Genomic DNA, 23,913 nt, shown 5'->3' on the forward strand with positions numbered 1-23,913 from the left:
AGGTAAAAAGGCAGGACTGGGCACCATCCTGGGGGCACCTCCTAGACACCCAGGCAGGATGCCATGGGCATCGACGGAGACATCTCTGAAGCTGTCCCTGTGGTCCAGGGCTGGGGACAGAGAGCTCCTCTTACCTCCATCGCCCAGCGCGGGTGGAGGGGGACTCTCCCAGGGGAAGGTGGACAGCGAGAAAAAAAGGACAGGAGGAGAAAGGGGCCACCTACTCGACCACACACTTCTCGTTCATGATGTTGGCCTTGAAACCCAGCACAGCGAACACCACGAGGGTGGCCAGCACCGAGGTGAAGAAGTTGATGAAGGACACCAGGGCGGCGTCGAAGTGGCAGTTGTTGTCCTGTTTGTTGTAGCTGGAGAAGGCGATGACACCCCCGAAGCCCAGCCCCAGGGCAAAGAAGACCTGTGTGGCTGCCTCCCGCCACACCTGGGGGTCCAGCATCTTGTCCAGCTGTGGTGGGGGAGGGGCGACCATGGCGGGGAAGAAAAGAGACACACAGATCATGGCTTAGGGAATTCCCTGGCGGTCCAGTGGTTAGGACTCGGCATTTTCACTGCCGTGGCCCAGGCGCGAACCCTGGCCGGGGAACTAAGGATCCTACAAGCAGGCGGCGCAGCCAAAAGAAAAAAAAAAAAAAAGATAACGGCTTTATTCACGTGCAGTGGAATTCCCACCACACACCCCCCTTCCTCAGCCTCACGGAGTCCAGAGGCAGGGTGGCACAGTGGTAAAAGAGCTACGTGTGGCCTGGGCAATTCCCCTAACCTCCCTGAGCCTCAGGTCTCCTATGGGTAAAACACAGATAGCAAGAGTATCAGGAATCTAAAAAATACAACAAACTAGTGAATATAACAAAAAAGAAACACACTCACAGATATATGGAGAACAAACTAGAGGTAATCAGTGGGGAGAGGGAAGGGGGAGGGGCAAATGGGGGAGGGGATTACGAGGTACAAACTATTGTTTATAAAATAAGCTACAGGGATATATTGTACATCACAGGGAATATAGCCAATATTTTATAATAACTATAAATGGAGTATAACCTTTAAAAATTGTGAATCACTGTATTGTACACCTGTAACATATACTATCGTACATCAACTATACTTCAATTTAAAAAAAGAGTATCAGCTTCAGATGATTGTTGTGAGGCCAGGTAAGATAAAATAAACGCTACATGCTTACATAGTAAGTTCTCGGTTAATTTTAACTGCTATCGTTGCTTACCACGGAGCTATCATACCAAGGAACATCTTCAAGGCCATCAGGAATGATGTGTAGGGCAAACTCTAGGGAGTGACATTCACTTAGACTATAGTGTGAATGGTGCCTCCTGGAGTCGTGCAGTATACGGCTTGCACAACTGTACAAGACAACTAAGAACACAAACGTCTCCCTCCTCCACCTCAAACCATGAAAAAAGATACCAACCTCTCCCTCCTGCCCACCCAAACTCCCTTTTCCAAAAAAGAAAAAAACCCTACGTTCATTCATATACATCTACAGGCCCATACAGATCACAGAAGAATCACCCCCAACCCACCCAGCTTGAAGCACAGAACCCAGACACTTCCTGGAGAGGCGAGCCCCTACCTGACCTGCCCATCTGCCCTCAGACCCAACAGGAGCCAGGACCTCCACAGTATCTAGAGGGCTTGGGGCAATTTCTAAACGCTTTTCATGTCTGTTTTCCTTTTACTGTTTGTTCCTCAATGCAGGGACTAGGGCTTGGGCCCAGCATAGGGTTTTAGAGAGTCAGAAAGACCCAGGTCTAAGTCTGATTTCCTCTTTAAATAGCTGAGAAGGCTTAGGCAAGTGATAGTGCCTGTTTTATGAGCCTCTGTTTTCTCATCTGAAAAATGGGAATAATAATAAAGTCTCCCTCCGAAAATGATTGTGAGGACCAAATGTACAGTCTCAAGTAATGCCTGGCGCATTTAATCCTGGAGCATTTAATCCTGACAAAATGCCTCTGACCTGATCAGGACAGAGGTGGGTTTTGGGGGTTTTTGTGTTTTTTTGTTTGTTTTTTTTGGTGGGGGAAGGAATTGTTATTCACATTTAGAAAGAGTAAACTAAGACCCAAAGGTGAAATAACTCACTCAAAGTACCGGAGCCAGCCAGCTGGGGCAGAGGAATTACTAAAACACAGATCGTCTGACATCAGGCTATGGCGCCCTCCTAGCACCATCTCCTGACTCAGCTGGTCTGCCGCTATACTCCTCAGACCACTTTCCCTTTGGACCTTTGCTGCTGAGGTGGACCCAAGTGACTTCACTCTAAACAGATGAGGAAGGCAAGGAGCGAACTAGAGAATCTACTCCCCCTGTGGGCACAAGCCCCACGTGGTCCTGGCCCGGTTGCCCCTTGCTGCGTGCCTATAAGAGAGTCTGTTCCTTGTGTGTACAGTAAAGTGATGGGCTTAGGGTCCATCCAGCTCTAATATTTCAGTCCTAACATCCAGGACAGAGGCCCACCATCTCAGCAGCTTCCCAGGCGTGTCTGAGCACCAGGAGTCACTGCCCAGCTGAGAAGGCATTGGCAAGCTTGGAGGCTGGCAGAGTGGTGGCTAGGGGAGGAGGAGGAGGGAGATGGTAGTAGAGCCCTTGGGCTTTGGGTCCTGTACACAAATGGAGGACCAGGAGGACTGCCTGGTCGTTAGTATGCGCATTCCAGGGGAGATTACAGTCCCTCAGTCCACACAAAATAGGTAAAGCCATCTTTGGCCCACCAAGAAAGCCCCGAGCCCAGACCTTAAGGAGCCAAGAGCCCCTTGTCATTCATGAGGAGGTGACACCCTCCCACCCCCTCGCCCTGGCTGTATACTCAACATCTGTAACATGTGTGGGCTCCCTGTGGATACGACATGCAGCCACTCATCCATCAAACCCTGAGCACCTACTGTGGTCCAGGCCCGGTACTGGGTGGTGGGGAACCACGGGGAGCAATAGCAGGCAGGGTCCCAGCTCTCGTGGAGCTGACATTCTAGTTGGAGAGATGGACATTGGTCAAATGACCCCATGAATAGATGCTAAGTTGCAAAAGTGACATGGGCTGGGAAAGCCAGGTACCTAATGCTGGGAGAGCCTGTGATAGGGGGATTTGAGTGAGTCAGGAGGTCAGGAAAGGCTTCCAGAGGAAGGGATCTTTGAGCTGCCCTCGCTAAAGGGAGGGAAGAGCATTCAGGCAGAGGGAACAGTGTGTGCAGAGGCCCTGAGGGGGGATGGAGGAGGACACCCTCCCCACACGGGGAGCTATGTGTGTAGGGAAGCGGTGAGGACAAGGCAGGAGTGGCACAGGCGAGGCTGGGAGAGTCAGAGGAGTCACAGCAAAGGCCCATAAGGATCCTTGTCTTGATCCTAAAAAAAGCACTTAACCAGGGAAAGCACTAAGGGGTGTGAAGGAGGAGGGAAACAATCGGATGGGCATTTCTAAAAGAAACCAGTGGATGCAGCAGATCTGCGAGGAAGCACATCCTGGGATTCAGGTGGGAGGTCACAGTGGCGTTGCCTAGGGTCAGGGTGGTGAAGACGGAGAGGGTAGAGTAGGAAAAAACAAGTCTACCTTAGTGACGGACTGGAGATGGGGGGTGCTGGAAGGGGAGATGCCAGGGTGACGGCCACAGCTCTGGCCTACAGACCTGAGTGGGTGGATGTGGAAACAGCGGAAGAGGGGCCGGTGTCGATGGGGTTAGAACAGGGAAGATCAAAGCATCCCTTCTAGAAATGCTGAGTTTAATGCGTCCTTAAGATATCTACAAGGAGATGTCAAGCCGGTAGTCAGACAAATGAGTTTGGAATTTCGAGGAGAGCGCTGAGCTGGAGGTATAATGTGTGCGTAGCAGGTGTACAGGCAGTGATTGCCCTGAGGCTGTGGATAGAGTGAGAAGAGGCAAGAGGCTGGGGCCAAGTCAACATCTGCAAGTTTAAAGCAGGGAAGAGGATCTTACAGGGAGGGAGAGGAGAAGCAGCAGTGGAGGCCAGAGGAAAAGCAGGAGAGGGCTGGATCACGGAGGCCATGGGAAGAAAGCCCGCCGGGGAGGAGCAGGGACCCCTGCTACGGAGTGAAAGATGCTACAGCCACGAGGTCATGGGTGAGCTTAGTCGGAGCTGTACAGGGAGCAATGGGGCCAGAAGACAGAGAGGAATGAGGAGAGGTGAGAAGCAGAGGGGAAGAAATGGTGGACACTCTGGAGAAGCTAGGCTTGGAATGAAAGACAGGGCAGTATCGGGGGAAGGCTACGAAATCAGTGGAGGGTTGCTTTTTGATTTGTTGTCTCGTTTTTGTTTTTAATGCAGTGACTTGACGATACCTAAAGCTGATGGAGGACAGGAGACCTAGAGGAGGGAAGAGGAGCTGTCTTCCATAGGGGACCCTTGAGCTGCTCACCTGGGGGACGAGAGAAGGAGGACAGGATAGGGCAGCTGTGGGCAGGGTTGTATACATATTCTGTTTCTGTCTCCGCCATCTAAGGGAGTTTTCGTCTTGGTGGCTTCTGTTTTCCCCATAAAGCAGGAAGCAAAATCATCTGTTGGGGGTAAGGTGCACTGGGAGGAGAGGTCAGAAGGTTCAGACAGTGGAAGGGGTTTAAAATGTTCACCATGGAACACGGGAGAGAAAGATGGCCAGAGAAATGGCACAGGGTCATCCCACACTGTTGAGGGCCCGCTGCTCTTGCAGTGTCATCTTCTTTACAAAAGTGGTACAGACCTGCATCTCCTCATCTACAAGCCTCGGAAGCAGACTGGTTTTGGAAACCAGGCTTTGTTTCCAATTTTATTTTAGAAAGGTAATATGGTGCATATGTCACATAGTTACATAACACGCCCCGTGGGGTCTAGGGCAGCACCCTGTAATCAGACACATTAGTATTTCTGCAGCAGAATATGAATATTCACACCAAGTGAATCGATAAAGACTATAAATAGTCTCACATCTGTTCAGGTCATTTTGCCGCCAAATGAGTTCTGGGAGAAAGAAAAATTTTTTTTTTTGTTTTTCAGGGTTATTTGGATTTTGGCATTGTGCATAAAGAAATAGGCGCCTATACATGCTCCTAATAGAAATCTGGAGATTATTTTAAAAGGGAGAACAAAATAATCATAGTTCCACTGGGAAAGGACTTCTGTACCTCCCTTCTCCTGGGTGGGTTTTTTGAAATGATCCTCTCAGAAGGTTCCAGAAATGGGTGGATTACTTATGTCTGGAAGGCGTGCTGGTATTCACTGAAGTTCACGGATGTCAGTCATGACAGTCCTACCAATCCGCTGGAACCTCAGGCTAGAAACCTGGACCTAGTGGGAGGGCTCTGGGTAGTTTGGAGAGTTCCAACTAGGAGGAAGCACGAGATTTTGTAAGAGAGGGCCGGTTGAGACAGACATAGCTCTGGCAATGTCGTTTGCATGTTGAAACATCTTTAATGGTTCCCCACTGCCTGCTGGAAAATCTTTTTCCATTCTGTGTTCTGAACATCCTAACCACTCTTCAAAAGCACCGTGGTCTTATACTTCTGGCCTTTGCCCAGGCTGCTCCCTCTGCCTGGAATTCCCTTCCACCTACTCACTTTCTGGTGAACTCCTATTTATTTCTCAAAACCCAGCACAAATATCACCTGCTCTTTGAAGCTTTTCCTGACTGCCTCTGGCAGAGCTACTCGTGGTCCCTGGACCCTCACAGTTCTTGTCAATACCCGCATTTCAGGTTTCTGTGTCTGTCTTCCTTTCCACACTGGGTGCTTCTTAGGGGTGGAGCCCATCTCCTGTTCATCTTTGTGTGAGCAGTGCCTGGCACACAGGAGAGGAGGAAAGAGTGGGGGGCAAGAGAGAGACAGACAAAGGCTGACCTGTGTCCTCGAGGTGAGCTGAGCAGGAAGGACCAGACCAGGGGCTATGAAGTTGTATACGCCTTTTTGTGCTAAGATGCAGTCTTCTCAGACAGGAAGATCCTTAGGACTTTAAACTTCTACTTTCTAAAACAAGGCTATTTTAATGCTGGCTTCCTTTCCATCTCCTTTCCTTCTCTTCTCTCTCTCTCTCTGTCTCTCATTTTGAAGTAATTATTTCCTTTTTGATCTATGTCAGTCATTACCAAAGTTTTTACAAAAAGGTCTGGGCCGCTTATGAGACTCAAACACATGTCAGCATTAGGATTTTCACCACTTCCTGAGCCTAAAACTACGATGTGGATAAATTCCTAGGCCCAGGCACCATCAGGGCCAATTTCATAAATGGAGGCGGCCACTTCAGGGAGGACACCATAATCCCAAACTGGGCCATCAGAACTGACCCTATAGCATGCGGGATTTCTCAGAGGACAGGGTAGGATTGTCTTACATGCAATGATTTTGGACGGAAACAAAAACTGTTTTTTTTGTTTGTATGTTAAGATGGTATTTAATTGCTGTTATTTTTCCCTTTTTAAGAATTGTAGAACATTGATTACAAAATGTACAAAAGTGGAGAGGATAGTGTTATGAACCCCCATGTACCCATCCCCCAGCTTCAACAATTATCAACACATGGCTAATCTTGCTTCCTCTATATCCCCACCCTTCCCCCCGCCCACCTCTAGATTACTTTGAAGTAAGCTGATGGATCCAAATCTGACATTAATAAGCCCCCAGGAAAGCAGCCGAGAGGGCCAAAGCTTGGCCTTTGTGTGAGTGGTCCCTGGGCATCCCCCCTTCCAGCCTGCAGTGTGGAGGGGCACTCTTACCGGTGGAGAGGACCAGAAGCCCAGTGCACATCTGGGGGTAAAGAGAGCCAGGCACCTTCAGGACTGAATGCCTGTGTTCCTTGAATTTAAAGGGGCTCTTTGAGGATTTCATGGATGATAGTGCCTGATCGCAACAAGGTCCTGATCATAGTGTCAACAGAGGAGGAACCCCAGACCAGACCTCAGGAAGCCCAGTGTCCTTTCTGGACATCAGGATGTGACTGCAAGAAGAGAGGTGGGAAACGGGCTTTCCCCACTGAAAACAAGGCTCAAACCTGCCTCAAGGTGCCCACCCTGAAACAGAGCAACGACTTCCTGCCATTTCCTTGGCACATGGCTGAGTCACTTCCTCACGCGGGGAGCAAGGTGTTCCACGGCATTTGACTCAGCAGCATGAAGATGCTTTTCGAATCGACAAGCAGCTGCTGAGCCCTAGCCCGGGCTGGTGCATGACAGGAGCGCACGCTGCCCTTGCTTCTCAGCACAGACGGGCCCGCAGACACCAGATGGCACTGGGGCACCTGGTTCCTACTGCCCAAGAACAGTGTCACCTTCACGACGGAGAAGAAAAATAGCTAATGCTCACCATGCACTCCCTGCACCCCGAGACAGTCTTATATGCTCTCTTGACGATGCAGTGAGGGAGCTGCCGTGGTTCACCCCATCTTGCAGCTGAGGAAACTAAGGCCCCGAGAGGCCAAGGAACTTGCCCTCCCACGACTGAGGGATGAGCTAGGATCTGAGCCAGACTGTCCGGCTCCAGAGCCCACCTCTGGGAACAAGGCTGGGCTGCCCTCACCACCCTGCTCAGAAGCCTTACGCTAGTTGCGGGAGTCACGAAGTTCCTCCACTAACCGCTACACCTGGGCCTTTGCAGGGACCCCACTTCTCCTCTCTGAGGGTGAACGCACACCCCTGACCCTGCGGCCTGTCCTCACCGGGGAGGACCACTCGCTCGTCCAGACCCCAGAGGCCGCAAAGCAGATGCCCGCATCTCCCACATGGCTCAGGTTGTGCCAAGTCCCGCCCCCAAAAAACTGGTGTGGCTTCCATCTTACTGATTATAGGTGATGCGGTTACTGGTTTAAAACTCGAAAGGCATAAAAGGGTCTCCCTTTTCTCACCGCTGTATTCCAGATACTCAGTTCCTCTTCCCTAGATGTAACCACAGTACCAGTCTCTTGCCTACCCTTCCAGTGATATTTTATGTGTATACCAGCAATATAGATATATGCACGCACACACACACACGTCACACACGTCACACACACGCATATCTACGTGTGTGTGTATTCCTCCGTTTCTTCCCTACTGTCCACCAGAGATGTCGCCCCCAGCCTTAACACTTCCTCATCCTGCTGAGTTGGGAACCCACAGGGTTCCGGGGCTCCTGGTAAGCTGTCCCCCCTGCCTCTGCCCACTCATAGCCTCGTCCCCACATTTGGTTAAGGGACCACCAGGCCAGGTCCTTGGTCCCAGGGCCCAGTTTAGCTCCGCCGCTGCAAAATGTCCAGGACTCCAGGGTCATCCTTCATCTGGCCTTCATCCCGGGAGGGCCAGGTCTGTCCCCTGCTCTGACTCAAGCCTCTGCGCCACCGCCCACAACTGCCTGCACCCTACCACTGGGCTGTTATCAGCACAATCCCCTATTACTGCAACGCATCTCCGGATGTTCTCTTCACCTTCTTGCTGTGACTCAGAAGCTCTCCACCCTGGCTACCCACTAGAATCACCTGGGGAGCTCTGATGATCTACTGCCATCTGGACACCACACCCAGCGATCCTGATTAACGAGTCCTATTGCTGGATTCTGATTAGTCAAGGGTGGGCCTGAGCGCTGGTAGTTTTTCCTGGTCGTTACAGCTCCCAGGGGAGCCTGATGTGCAGGGAAGGGCTGAGCAAGGGGCCCTGAGGCCGAGGCGGCCCCTGCAGCCTCTCAGGGGGAAGGCTGTTTTCTTGCACACTTAGGAGCACTGGGCCTGAGGGGACAAAGTGCTGTCCGCTCTCCCGGCCCCTCCCCACGTTCCACTGCACACTGTCGCTCTTCCCAACACTACTGCTGCTGTCATCTGAGCGATTTCAATATCTCCATCAATGTCCCCTCCAACAATCTGCCTCTGGGTCCCTTTTCCTCCTCCCTTCAGAGACAGGAGCAAAGAGGGCAGGGCACAACCTTTAGAAGAATGACAGAGCTGTTGAGGATACAACAAAAACTGGTTAGAATGGTTTAGGCCCAAGATGGCGGAAGATTCGACTTCCAGTGGACTTTGAGCCTCATGATACACTCATGGAATAGATTAGCTACGTGACACACCCACAGGCGCCAGGACAGTTCCCAGGCCAAGCATAAAAGGCCAAAAGGTGGGTGATGGCCCAGTTCCTGGAAATCCCCGCCCCTTTCCCAAAATAGTTGGAATAATCCTCCCACACGTTAGCCTATGAAATTACCCAGCCCATAAAAACTAACCACCCCACCCCTCGGGGCCTCCTGAGACCCGTTGTGTATCTCAGTAAACCTGCTTTCACTTCACGATGGCTCGCTCTTGAATTCTTTCCTGCGTGAAGTCAAGGACCCTCCCTTGGCAGCCCATCCCAGGGACTCACCCGAGACCTGGGCCATGACCATCCTCTCAGGCCCCATTTTCCTACAACACTTCCAGTACTCTTCGCCTTCCCCCACTCCTATGGTCATGCCATGGCCTTTGTCATGACTACTAGCTGTGCTCCAATTAAACCTCAGTTTTTAAGGGTCCCATACTCCAAAGCACTCCATCTTTCCAGCTCACCTCTAGTATCTAAACTCTAAAAATTCTTCAGCCCTGCTGGGACCGCCAATCCTTTGGCCTACCTCCATTTCACTGCCCCTCACCCTGTTTGTATCCTAACTTTCCTGCGTCACTGGCTTAGTCAATGTCCATCCTTCTCGTCACTCCTTGCTTACACTCTCATCTCCCCTGTCATCTCTCCATTGTCATCGCTTGATAAGCTCCTGACCCTGGTGATGACGAACCCCCCGTCTACTCTGGGCCTGCCCCCAAGCAGCAAGCATAGCTGGACACAACGCACACCTTGGGCCAGGACACATGGGACCTTGAACTAATTATTTAACTTCTCTGTGCTTCAGTTTCCCCATGTGGAAAACGGTGATAATAATAATACTTCTAGAATTGTCATGAGTTTAACTGAGTTAATATACGTAGGTGCCTCACATAGTAAGCACTGACTGCTGGAAAACATGTGATTGTTCTAAGTGTCTCACTGATTGTGAGAACAGCACGCCTTCAGAGATGGTAAAATATGAAGAACTGTCCACCGTGGAACTGGAACCACGCTGGCTGCCTTCCCTGCTCCCCCAACCCCTGACCTCCAGCTCCTGCCCCCTCCACCCCCGTGTGCATGCATCCCCATCTGGTACACAATTACATCACACTCACCCCTCCTCAGGCCTCCAACCCCTCCCCCACCATCCCTACTCTCAGCTGATGACCTTGCTGCCTACTTCACAGAGAAAAATGACCCAATGAGAAGAGAGCTCCCACAGTGAGAATATCCTCGCCACCGCTTCTCAGCTGCCAGCATCTGTGCCACAGGCTGGCCCATCCCTCCTGCTCCTACGGGGACAGTGTGTGCTCCAAGCTAAGACCAACTCCTCCACCTGGGCACTGGGTCCCATCTCTCCTGCTTATTCAAGGACTTTGCTTCCCTCCTCTCCTATAGCATCAATTTCCCTCTCTTTTCTGGATTTTTTAAAAAAGTGTACAGTTCAATGGTTTTTAGTATACCACAGAGTTGCACAACGTTCCCACAATCAATTTTGGAACATCTCCATCACCCCAAAACGAAAGCCCATACCATTAACAGTTACTCCCCATTTCTCCCCCAACCTCCCCACAAGCGACTACTAATCTGTTTTCTGTCTCTACAGAATCACCTATTCTGGACATTTTATATAAACAGAATCACACAATATGTGGTCTTTTGTGACCAGCTTCTTTCCCTCAGCATAATGTCTTCAAGGATGAATTCATCCATATTGTAGCACGTACTTCATTCCTATGTATGGCCAGCTAAATTCCATCGTATGAACATACTACCTTTTATTTTTCCATTCATCAGTTGATGAACATTTGAGTTGTGTCTACTTTTGGCTCTTATGAACAATGCTGCTATGAACACTTGCACACAAATTTTTGAACATATGTTTTCAGTTCTCTTGGATATGCGCCTAGGAGTGGAGTTGCTGGGTCATACACTAACTTTGTGTAACCTTCTGAGGAACTGCGAGACTGTTCCAAAGCGGCTGCACCATTTTACATTCCCACCAGCAATGTATGATGGATTACTTTTATCATCATATAAAATTCTGAAATAACACCTTTGATCCCATGGTCCTCTCTGGTTACCACCCCATTTCCTGTTCCTCTGCTCCCCTTACAGCAAAATTCCTGAAAATCAGTGGTCTTCATTACTTGCCTCCAGTTCCTCCCCTCCCATTTTCCCTTGAACCCACTGTTACTAGACTTTGTCCCCAGCATGCCACCAAAACAGCTCTTGTTGAGGTGCCAGTGACCCCCCTGCTGCCAAGCACGTTGGCCATTTCTCAGTCCTCATCACCTGACCTCTTGGCAGCTTTGGACTTGGCTGACCATTCCCTCCTTCTTAGAGCACTTTCTCCACTTGGCCTCTGGGACGGACCTCTCTATCTCGCTCTATCTTTCTCATTTCTCCTCTGCCCTCATTGATTATCTCTCCCCCAACCTCTAAACACTGAGACCCCAGTGTTCAGTGCTTAGTCCTCTTCTCTATGTTCACTATGTGACTGTAACCAGTCCACGACTTCAAATTCTCAGACTCCCAAATTTATACTTCCACGCGACCTCCAGACTCATCTATCCAACCACCCACTCAGCTTCTCCACTTGGATATCTCTTAGATGTTTTAGACCCGCCATGTTCAAAACAGTACTCTCGGTGTTCCTCACCAAACCTGCGCCCCCCAAACACATCCTCCTGGTCGCTCAGGCAAAAGGCCTTGCAGTCATCCTTGTCACCCTCTCTCTCACATCTCACATCCAATCCAGCAGCAAATCCTGTTGACTCTGCTTTCTGAATATAGCCTCAATCTGACCACTTCTCATCTCTTCCATTGACATCACCTGGGCTCCAGCCAGTCACCTCCCACCTGGATGAATTCTAGCACCTGGATGGAGGCTTCTCCCTAGTCTACCCTTGCTCCCTCAGATTCTCAATGGCAACCAGAGTGATCCTCGGAAGACGGAAGTCAGATCATGTCACTCCTCTGCTCAGAACTGTCCAATGGCCCCCATTTCACCCCAAGGAAACACCAGAGTCCTTACCTGGCCTACAGGACCCTCCTGGTCCGGCTCCCCACTGGTCCCGTGGCCACAGGTCCTATCTTTCTCCCCTCCCGCTCCAGCCACAACAGCCTCTTTGAGAATGACAGACACGTACAAACTTAAGGGCTCTTCATTTATTGTTCTCTCTGTTTAGAATGGGATGTGCTACTTCCAAATATCCACATGGCCTGCCCCCTCACCTCCATTGAGTCTTCACTCCAATATCACTTTCTCGGGGAGGCCTTCCTTGAGCACACTAGCTAAGCAAAACTCTCCCCAGTGCCCCGAATCCTTCTTTTTCTGCTTTATTTTTCTCCTTAGCAACACCATCCAACAATTCCTTTGTCTTACATTATCTGTCTCCTGTTACTAAAATATAAGCTCCAACAGCGCCAGGAAGTTTATCTGCTTTGTTCACTGCTGGATCCCAGAACCCACAGCAGTGCCAGAACATAACAGGAATTCAATGAACCTTTATTGAATGAAGAAATAAATAAATGATGGTCATTCAGGTTGTTTTCACTCTTTTGCTACTAAAACAAATGCTGCAATGACCAATATTATGCACAGATCATTTTGTGGGTGAGTACATCTGTAGGACAAATACCTAGAAGTGGAATTGCTGGGCCAAGGGACGTGAACAGTTGTAATTTTGATAAATATTCCCTGGAAGTTTTGGTGGTTACAAAATCTATCATAATCCATTTTATATTGAGCAAATCACATGGTTAGTCGTATGGTACCCCATAGCGACTCGGGTTTTAACTGGATGGAAAGAATAATTCAGAAAGAAGTAGCCCAAGGAATTTAAGAAGTTCGTTAGCCATTAACATGAGCTACTGTCCCATCAAAACTGCTAGTGGGTCATCATGGTATCCTGGCCACACTGCATTCATCACACTTAATAACTGCTTGAAGGCATGGACTGAGAGCCCAGGTCCTCTAGCTTGGATTATTTCTGATGTTGGAAGACTTTATAGAAGGGGGCATCTTCCTGGTTATTCAGCATACCCAGGGAGGGCCTATGCTTCTTTCAGGTAGATTCTGAGATGCCCTGGCCAAAAATCTGCTTGGACTGTCCCATGGCTGCCAAATGGCATGACCCCCTGGTGATGTCATTTACATTGTGGTCGATATGAATGGAGCAGTGCACAGGCTGGGCAGCTGTGTGCAGTGACCCTGGCACTCTACAGCACTATACTAGAGCCAGGACTTGAAATGGCTCCCGGGTTCCTCATATCTCACCAGTCCCACGCTGAAACAGTCCCAGCTCTGCAACAGTAGCTTGCCATGTATGGACAGTCAGACATTTGTGTCTGAGAATGGGTCCACACTTTTTGCAGATGACTTGGAAGGATTTGTAAACAGGAACTTCACCCCAGCCATCACCACTGGGCCTCGCCTGCCTAAAACAAATGGTGACACAGGCTGTGAAGGAGATCCTTGATGGAGGGGTTTGGCCTCTGACGCCCTCAAGTCTCTCCTTCCCTGCTCAATACATCCCTCCAGGGTCAAGGGCAGGAGCTGCCCCATGGCACTGCTCAGTGGACAAGGTCTCAAGATGGGCCCCACAGGCTCTATCCATACCTGAAGGTCACAAGAGCTAGATGGACCAGGGACCACACCTGCTGGTTCCTGGTGACCTGGCTCCTCTAGGGCCTTCTGGATTTGATTTAAGTTTCACCTCATGAAGACGCGGGGCCTCTGCAAATGCTAAAGTGGAACCACACTGTTTCCTGAACATCCAGGAAAAGCTCTGGGAAAGGAGCGCCCCTGTTATTCAAAGTGTACATCAACCTTTTTGCATCCACCTGATTGGCAAAAATTGCAGTGTAACACATGTGGAGCAACTGGGTCTCTCATATACAACTGGTGGGAGTGTTAATATCGATAGATGCAACCACTTTGGAGAGCAACTCAGCCAACATCTAGTAAAACTGAAGACACATATACCCTTTAAGATGGCAATTCCACTCCAAAACATATATGCCGAGAGAAACGTGTGCACATGAAGACCTGTGTCATAATGTTTATTAGCATTATTAGCAATGGTGAGAACTGGACACAACTTAAATGACCATCAATTAGAGAATGAATAAATAAATTTTAGTTTAGTGCCACAGTGGAATACAATACAGTCATGAAAACGGATGCACTAGAGCTCCATATATCAATATAGCTAAAATCTCAAAAGAGTGTTTAGCAAAAATAAAAGCAAGTTGCAGAAGGTTGCATACAATACAATAAAGATTAAAAGTATGCACATATGCTACATCCTGTTTAAGTATACACATATATGTATTACAAAATTTTAAAAATGTATTAGCAGGTTAAACCACAAATTCAAGATAGTGATTATTTTAGGGAAGGGAAGAGAATGGGATGAGGGCCAGCTACACAGGCACTTTTATGACATCTGTAATAGTTTATTTCTTAAGAATGTTTATTATATTATTATATGTGTGTTTATATGTCTGAGACGTTTCACTTAAAAAAATGTTTTAAAGAGTGTCTGAATCAGAAGGGGAGCAGTATTGTGTGTGCTGGGACTGGCAACTGATCTTATGAATCGGTTCCACTGGCTTCCGAGTTAAGTACCAGGCTCTCTTAGCACCACCCAGCGGACCATTTGGAGACCTGTGTGAATCTCCATGTTTATTAATATCTCCAGAGTATATAATTTTCTCATAAAGCTCAATAAAGTATAACGGAAAGACTCAAGTGAACACATTAGACTGATCATGGTTCTAGAAATACAGTTGAATTCATTCGTAAAAACCATCGGCTTTCATCTCACGGCTGTTTTCCCCCAAAGAAACCAGGTTTGCATTTTTCTCTTCTTTGTCAGACATCACATGTTCACAACAACCCTACCCCAGCCAAGTGGCTCGGTAGTCACACTCATGCCTCGGGAGATTCACTAAGTGCTCCATAGAGCGGACCTCCGTGCTTGTTCACGTAGAAACCTAGGGTGTTACATCCAGGTACGCTGAGGGCCCATATGCTCTGTCCAGTGGATATGGAGGGGTCTGTGCCCTGCCCATTGCTACCCACCTCCCCCACCCCCAAACATCAGGAGCTGTTTGCAGCTGCAGAGCAGGGCAATTGGGAGGGAACGGGGATTTCAAACACCACTAGATCTGTATTCTTCTCCCTGTGCCATTTGTATGAACTTTCTGTGTAAGCATTAATGCGTGTGTGTATGTGTGTGTATGTGTGTATGGGTGTGTGTGTGCGTGCACACATGAGTGAGATGGCACTACTGAGGGACAGTGTTGAGGGCCTTAAGCTGGCCTGGCAGGGTTCTGACCCTGTGCCTGTGGACTGGAGCCTCACCAGGCCCCTGATGTTGCTTACTGATCAGCTGGCATTTGGAGGTGGACTTCCCAGCCTGCCTGCTGGGGCAACTAATGTACTTTGCTTAGGGTTACCTTGAAGGACATGCCGTTTCTGCCTCTGAAATTCTCTTATTCCTCAGTGGACTGGCTCATGCCAGCTGTGCCCAGTGGTTTGGAGGGCAACAGAGAGGCAGGGCCACCTGGTGGGCAGAGACCATGCTTAGGAAACTGGCTGTTTCCATTTTCCTAAGGAGTATAGGTGTCCACCTTCAGGACACCATGCACCACGGTCCTGCTCATCCCTCACTGGGCTACTGGGAGGATCTAATGAGAGATGTGGATAGCTTTGGTAAGGGTAAAATGTCTACCCATGTGCTCTTTTATCTTTAATAAGATAGTAACCTCATTCCCCTGATTGGGGTACAATTTGGGATTCCCAGGGAGCTTTCTTCTCTTAGGCATCTCCTTGGTTCCTGCTGTCACAGATCCACTCAGTGAAACCGCGCCCTCCCCCCAACAACCTGAGCCAAAACTGACTTCACACCATGGCCCCAAGCACGCCCAGTGCTTTTCCACACTCTCGCTCATACAGTTCCTTTGACTGCAACGTCCTACTGCCGCCCACTGAAATCCTATCTGCTCCCTGAGGCTCGTTTCAGATATCATCTCCTCCCTGAAGTGTCTTCTGATTTCACCCATATTGATGTGGTGTCCCTGCCCTGTCGCTCTCCTTGGAACCACACGGGCAGGGCCCATGTCCGCTTCCCTGGTGCCTCCCTCCAGCGCCCACCACAGTGCCCGCTGCACAGCACGTCCTCAGGCAGTGTTAAACTGCGTGAAGCAGACAAGGCCCAGAAGAGCTGTCCATGTTCCTGGGGAGCCCGAGACCCTTACCTTGGGAGTGAACATGTGTAGGATGCCGTCGACGGCCCCCCGCAGCAGCAGCCCCCGGACCAGGAAGCAGGCCAGCACCACGTAGGGAAAGAGGGAGCTGAAATACATCACCTGCAGAGAGGACAGGGACCCACGGTGGGCCAGAGCCCCTCCTGCGGCTGGCACCCGCCTCCCTGCTCACAGCTGGGGTACACGCGCCTCCTCTGATGGCAGCAGAAAGCAGAGCCCCGGGACCCCTGGGCACGGGGCCAAACCCACTGCACGTCTGGCATCGAGCCAAGGCAGAAGCAGCCACACAGACAAGCTGGAGTCAGCATGGCTGTGCCTGAGGCTTGTTTTCTCCTTTCAAGGGCTGGTGGGGCTGGGCTCGCGGCCTCCGCCCCCCCAAGGGCCGCCAAGGGGGCGAGGAACCCTTTGCTCCCCGCTCTTCATTTTTTCATATCTCATGCCTGCTTTTCTGTCCCTGATTCCAGTGGACCCCCTCAGGATCTCCCCTGTCCTTAGAGCTCCTTTGACAGAAGGCATCCAGGAGGTTATAGGCACGGCTCCCAAGCAAAAGCATCAGAAGAAGGTCCTGCCTCTTGTGATTATAAATTAAATGCTACTTTCTAGCACATGCATTTCTTGAACATTTCTATATCTCCATGGGCCTGGCACAGAGCCTCCCACAAAGGAGATGCTTACAAAAAGTTTGCTGCACTGAAACAAACCAAGAAGGCCGTTCAGGGAGGATGGTGTAAGGTTAAAAGCACGCAGGTCCAGAGCTAGACAACCTGAGTTCTGATCCTGACTACCATTTTCCAACCACATGACCTTGAGCTATTTATTTAACCTAGGGGTGCCTCCATTTCCTCATCTATAAAGTGGGTAAAATAACTCCTAACTCCTAAGATTGCTGTGGCCCAAATGCACTCATACATGTGGCAGTGCCTGATCAGTGCCATGAAGTGCCAGCTACTATTTTGGCCTTTGGAGAGAGAAGAGGTGGTGCCTGAGACCATGCTACCTTTCCAGGGCTTAGCTTCCCTGCTCATCAAATCCACCAAAGAGCCTGGAGCCTCAGACAGACAGACAGACAGCCAGGATTCTAGTTCCAGCCCTGGGGCTGACTGGCTGCCTGGTCTCAGGTGAGATATTTCCCCCCACTTCTGGAACCTCAGTTTCTTCGTCTGTAAAATGGGTGGATTGGGCTATAGGATCTCTAACATCTTTTCCAGCCCTGGCAGTCCATGAATACTGACACATGACAAAGAAGAAAGTGCCCTTATTTGAAGGGAATCTGACCTACTGGGAGAAGGTGTGTGTGGGGCTTGGCTGGTCTGCACCCTCAGAGGCCCCCAAAGCCCCCTTCACTCACAGTACCCACCCGTTCACAGAGCCCATCAGTTGTAGATACATTGAGCTGTTGGTTTTCACCAAAAATTGCTGAGCAGGCTCTTCTAGGGCTCTTGCTAGGGAAGCTGAAGGGCTAGGGTCTAGCCGAATGTCCTAGCTCAGTACTCCTGGTTTTCCTTCTCTTTAAAGTCTGTGGGAGCAACCCAGAGTTATCTGAGCACGGAGGCAGCTGGGGTCAAGGCAGTGATTTTCCACAAGCCCATCCTTGGCGGGCTGTCCACAGGGAACAGTGCTGTGGCTATGACGCTCCCATCACCTCCTCAGGGGCCTGTGTTATCATCCTGAGCCATCCAGAGGCCAAGCCCACCCAAAGAACCCTGCAGGGGCGACCCAGAGTTCTCCACCCCTGCCTTCCACACTTTTCTGTGGCACCCCTTCCCCCGTGTAGGTGTGGGTGCCCCCCCCCACTCACCTTCCCCGAGGACTGGATGCCCTTGACGACGGCCATGCCCACGATGCTCCAGGCCACGAGGAGACACAGGGTCATCTTCCAGTTGAGGCCCCCGCTCTCTGAGATGGAGTTGGAGATGTCCAGTGCCTCTCGGTACCAGAAGTAGGTAGTGGCCGAGCTCTTCTCACACTCTGGCTCCACCACTGAAACGGCAGCAAAGGCCACAGGGTCTCGGTGGAGGGGCCCGTGGGACCACCTCCTCCACTTGACCCCCACCCAGGGCAGCTGAGCATGGGCAGCAGGGAAGAATGATATTGTTCTGGGTTAGCCAGGATCTGCCAGACCCTGAGGACTCCTGGGATCCCAAGGGGCCTGGGAGACTTCAGGATACACTGATCTGACTGAATTCCCACTCATGTCATCCCCCTGCCCACATCCATCCATGGAGGGCAGGAAGGATTAGGCAGAACTGGCCTCAAGTTCCTTGGGAACGGTTCTGAGCGAGGAGCTGGAGACCTGCATTCTCATCCTTGATCCTTGGTTAAATCAGTGGTGTGACCATGGGAGAGTTGTTTCTGGGCCTCAGTTTACCCATCTGTGGGTGGGATAAGTCAGCCAGCCCTTTAGGGGACTGGCATGTAAATTAAGGTTGTTTCCAGATAGGATGGTATTAGAGTAACCTAGGGTAGTTAATAATAACTAAACAAAAGTCACAATCTCCAGAGTTATACCTACACTCACTATTTCATTCAATCCCTGTAAGAACTCTGTGAGATAGGCTGGCAAGAGATCATCAGAAGGGGAAATGAGGATCAGAGAGGGTAGGTGGCTTATCTAAGGTGACACAGCAAGTCAATGAAATCCCAAATCTGTGCCTTAGCCTCTTAGGCTCCTTCAATTCCTTCCTGGGACAGAGCTGGCTGTAATCCCCAGGTGGGTTCCTCAGAAGAACCATACTTGCCTGCCACGGTCCCATTCCTGGCGACAGGGCACTCACTCCAGGGCAGCGGGTACTGGAAAGACTTGAAGAAATAGAAGATGCTCCACCCGATGATCACATTATAGTACAGCCCAACAAAGAGGCAGACCTGCAGACGGGGGTCCATGGGGGTCACAGAGGCTACAGGCAACTCCATCCCCACGCGCCTCCCCACACACAGCCTTGGAGGAGGGGGAGGAGGGATGGGATGATGGGACAGTGGCAGCTGAGGGTCTGCTCCTAATCCTCCACTCATCTGCTATTTGGGGAATCCACAGAGGAATGTTTCAGATATTAAAGTTCTCTCCTTTAAGCAGTAAACTCTTAAAATGTTAATCCTCTCCAGTTCGAAATTCTTCTAAGACGCCTGAAGCACTTCCCCATCATTTCCTGATGACTCAGGATTACAATTCCAGAGCTGCCCTCCAGGGCTGTGGAGGCATGTACAGCTACTGCCTCTACAGTAAATGGCCCCAGACTGCTGCGCTTTTTGAGGTTTTGTAAATGCTTCTTATTGGCTTCCTATGTCTTTCCTTCTCTCGGGATGCTACTTTCTCTTTGGTACTCTCAGCAGTCTGCTTCTAGAAAGACATCACTTCTCGTTCTTGGAAACATGATAACCAACCTTGGTAGAATTGTATTTAAAACAGGAGCACGTGGATTCTGACTGAGGGTTCAAGGGGTTTCTTTGAAAGCAATGCTTTTACATGCAGAGATTTGCTGCATCCACTTTGGATGTCAAGAGATCCCTTCTATCTTCAGGGGCACGGCTATATGATGCATCAGTGACACTGCTGGGCAGTGTGAGAGCTGAGAGCCCCTTGCTTTATTAATCTCACCTAAGCCCGGGTATGCACAAGCAGACATTCCTACAGCACACCTTATGTGGAATACAGAAGGAGAGACACACACTATCTTTACTTGGATGCTTTTAGTCCAAGGGGCAGGCCACTCACACTCATGCATATACACCCGGCCAGCCCCAGCAGAGGGTGCTGTATTCAGCCATGTCAACCTGTGTAGAGGTGATCTCTCCCAGTCGCTGAGTGAGGCAGGTTTGGGCTGGCCCTGCTGTCAGGGCTGACAGATCCTCAGTCCCTTCCAGAAGCAGATTCCAGTTTTTATCCCAGGTGTGAGCATGGGCACCTGCGGGCTTTGCCCTTAAGGGAGGCTCGGTTTCCTCACCTAGAGAGCTAACTAAGCAGGGCCTCGTCTGCTGCCCCGTGGATCAGCCTGGCGCTCTCATGGAGTTCCCCATCCAGGCCAGTGGGGTCTCCCTGTCTCCCATTGTTCCAAAGCCTCACCCCTCCTCGGTCAGGCCCAGGCTCCTGAGTCCTTCTCCCGGTCTGTTCATGCGCACAGCAAACTGGCAAGGAGACGCCATACCCCAGGGCTGCCTTTTCTCGTGCCACCCACTTACTCAAATAAAATACTCTTTAACCCAGGAAAAAGGATGGGCCTCCCTCACAGAGAGCTGATGGGCTGGTAGGCAGAGAGGGGAATCTGGGATGGTCCACATGTCCCCAGAGAACTCTGGCGGAGATGTCCCAGGCCTTTCCTCCTTCATAATAATCCCAAATATTAGACCATCAGAGAGCGGTGCCAACTTTCGGTTTAGGAAATATGTGGCCCTGAGACACCAGCTGGATGCAATTCTCATGATGAGGGTCTCCCTCCCTGCCCTCACCCCTGCCCAGGACTCTGGTCTGTAAACCCTGTGCCCAAGAGCAGCCCCTCTGCCTCCTGGCTAGTGCCCGCCACCAGCCCCCGACTCACTATGCAGCTGGAGAAGCCGATGCCGCCCAGGCGGGGGCACACATAGTGCCACACGCCGATGCTGCCGCGGCGGATCCTCTGGCCCACAGCCAGCTCCAGGAAGAAGAGCGGGATCCCAATGATGATCAGCAGCACCAGGTAGGGCACCAGGTAGGCACCTGGGGAGGAGGGAGGGATGTCGGAGGGTGTCTGCAGCACAGCAGCAGGGTAAGGGAGGGGTGGCAGCCAGGCCCTACAGCATCGGCCACATCTCCAATCGCCCTCAAACCGTCACCAGTCCCTGTGCTCCTCCAGGAATGGTCTGGCTCACACGTGCGACCTACCACACACTGGCCGCCCAGACCTCCTTCTAGCCCTTGGCTCCCCTGACCCGAAACACTAAAGGAGGATCCACATGTATGTCAATGTCTCCCACTCACGAGGCTGGACTCAGAGACAGACACAGCCACCTCCTGACATACTCTGTGGACACCTGTCCCCCCAACATGTGCCCAAACTGCCAATGAGTCCAGGGGTTTGGGCATCTCCGGGGCGCACGACCCGGCACTTGGCAACAGTCAGCTGTTATCTACTCTGTACCAGGTGTGTGCAGTGGGGAGATCAGGGCAACAGAAGGCACAGACGCTATCCCAAGAGAGCTGCGGGACCCTCAGGTTCACACGAGCAATGTCAGTGCATGCACACACATCACACACGGCCAACTGAGCACATGTGTCCTGAGGAAGGGGTGTGAGTCCCATTGAGCTAATCAGGAGAGGCTTCCAGGTGAGCAACCTCCCACACCTCACATAACAGCATCTAATTCGTTAAACACACAGGTGCACAGGGTCACATGCACACATAAATTCCACTTGTCACTAACAACCTGCTGTATCACGATCCTAAAAGGAGGAGGGCCTGAAGGACCCCTGGCTCTGTCTTTTAACCTAGTTCTGTCTCTTGGTCTCCAGCTCAGGGAAGCAGAAGAGGAGAGAAGTGATCTGCAGGAAAGGACAGGGACACATCTCCCTGCACATCTTGCCCGACCTGAGGACTTGCAGGTGAAATACAAAACCCGGGAGGCTGTGTGACATGTCCATACATGTCTCGCTTCTTGCAAACCCCAAGGTTATCCCTGGGCCTTGAAAGACCATCTCGATCTCAGCCTGTTGAGATGCACACTGAGTAGGGGTTGAGATCCAGACCACGGAGCCAGACCTCCTGGGCCTGAATTCTGGCTCTGCCACTTACTAGCTGTGTGACTTTGGGCAAATTGCTTGATCTCTCTGCGCCACTGTTCTGCCATCTATGTAATGAGGATGAAAATATTAAGTAGAACCATATGAAATTGCTGATATTTGATCATTTTTGACTTATGAAAATGGCCATTTCATATGCTTCAACTGTATACCTACTGCACAGGGCTGTTGTGAGGATTAAATGAGTGACTTACCCATAGTAAGCACCTGATGACCATTTGCCTCCTTCTCATAAAAATAAAGAGAAAAAAAAAGCAAACTGAGAGGATGCAGAATAAACTGTCAACATCTGGTAGAGCTAGGCAGAGTTCCAGAGTTTCCATCCAAAATTAAGTAATTTTGACTGGATCACCCAGGGCTCAAAACCAGAGTTTTGACTCTCAGACCAACCATCTCCTTCCTGTGATAATTTGCCTCCTTCCAGAAAACATTTAAGATGACTTACTATAAAAAAGGTAAAATACTGGAGAGTTAAAGGTAGAGATAAAGCGGGATTCCAGGAGTCAGAAAGGATGGGAAAATGAAGGCAGGAACATGGGATGGGGAGCTCAGAGTCCTGAGACCCGACAACGCTTTTCTTCCAGGGGTGTTCGTGATGTCTGGTGCCGTGGCAACTGTCTGGTGACACTGGAAACAGACTTTGGCAAGAACACTGCCCGGGGGAGCGGGGGCGCGGGCAGAATGTGTGGTGGGGAGAAGGACTCTGTGATTCAGCATCAGGGCTCAGGCAGACTGATTATCTCGGCCACAAAAGTCCCCAAATGCAACGTGTCCTCCAAAGTTGTTTCGGGTACTCTGAGCTCTTAACATCTCACCGCACTTAAGGGAACCACACACTTCCATTTGTATCTTTGCTTTGGGCTGGTCTTGTATCAACTCAGCGACCTGGGCCTGGCCATGCCATACAGACTGAAAGCTCTGATTGGCAGTTATTTATTGGGGGAGAAAAAAAAAGATCCTTCAAAGCAAGGAGAGCATAGAGGGAATAGACTGTGCCCTGGTGGCAAGATGGAAGTTTCTGGCCTAAGTCAGGTGGGCATTCTCACTCCCTGCCCTTCACTAGAAACTGCAAAGGAGGGGAAGCCTCCAGACAGACTCTGTCTTCTGGACCAGGGATAGTGTCCCGGAGAGGAGGGAGGGTCCCTGAATAGGGCTCCATCACTGGGAGGAGAGTCCCACGGGGCAGCGAGGGAGGCAGCAGGGTTAAAATGCCTGCAAAGCTGCGGCCACACCTTCAGGCTGGAGTGTGGCGGTGCCAGGGCACAGGGACTCAGGGGCATGAAAGCTCTCTTCTAACTCAAATCACTTTCCCAGGACCAGAGGTCTGAGCTTGGAAGCGTCATTGTTTTCAGTCCATTGGGTTTTGCCTTGCTCATTTTTGGTTAGTTTCCCCCTGGTTTCAAAGCAAGTTGCCTTTGGAACTTTCTAGCCTGCAGTCAGGTGCTGGGGGATAAGGCCTGGGGGCCTCTACCCACCCTGGGAGCTAGAAGTAGTGAGTAGAAGTGGTTTGATACCACGGGCAGGATCCTCTGGGGGAACTGAAACTCAGGGGGCAGCATGAGGACCCTTCCTACCTGGGAGGCTGCGGGTATAGTGATTAAGTGTTCAGGCTCTGGGGCCAAGCTGTCCAGGTTTGAATCCTGACTTTATCACTAGCTGTGTGACCTTGAGCAAGTGATCTAACCTCTCTGTGCCTGTTTTGCAGTTTCTAAAGTGAGGATGAGAATAGCTCTTCCTCACATAGGCTTTTTGGGAGGATATGATGGTTGAACCATATGAAATTGGTGCTTTGGGTGTTCCAAGACACTCACAT

At 50.6% G+C, this 23,913-nt stretch overlaps 1 protein-coding gene across 4 annotated transcripts in view; it reads right to left on the reverse strand.

Moving 5' to 3' along the window:
• Nucleotides 1–23,913, reverse strand: part of SLC6A17 (solute carrier family 6 member 17) — a 50,617-nt gene that overhangs the window by 9,319 nt on the left and 17,385 nt on the right. For all 4 annotated transcript variants that reach the window (XM_082432095.1, XM_082432093.1, XM_082432096.1 and 1 more), the window contains 5 exons: nt 20,863–21,020; nt 19,069–19,195; nt 18,129–18,310; nt 16,322–16,432; nt 225–466 (listed from right to left, as the gene is read on the reverse strand). In XM_082432095.1, the coding sequence (XP_082288221.1) occupies nt 225–466; nt 16,322–16,432; nt 18,129–18,310; nt 19,069–19,195; nt 20,863–21,020 (820 nt within the window). The remainder of the gene's footprint in view (nt 1–224; nt 467–16,321; nt 16,433–18,128; nt 18,311–19,068; nt 19,196–20,862; nt 21,021–23,913) is intronic.

Source organism: Balaenoptera physalus (assembly GCF_965194825.1).
Source record: "Balaenoptera physalus genome assembly, chromosome: 1".
Classification (NCBI taxonomy): domain Eukaryota; kingdom Metazoa; phylum Chordata; class Mammalia; order Artiodactyla; family Balaenopteridae; genus Balaenoptera; species Balaenoptera physalus.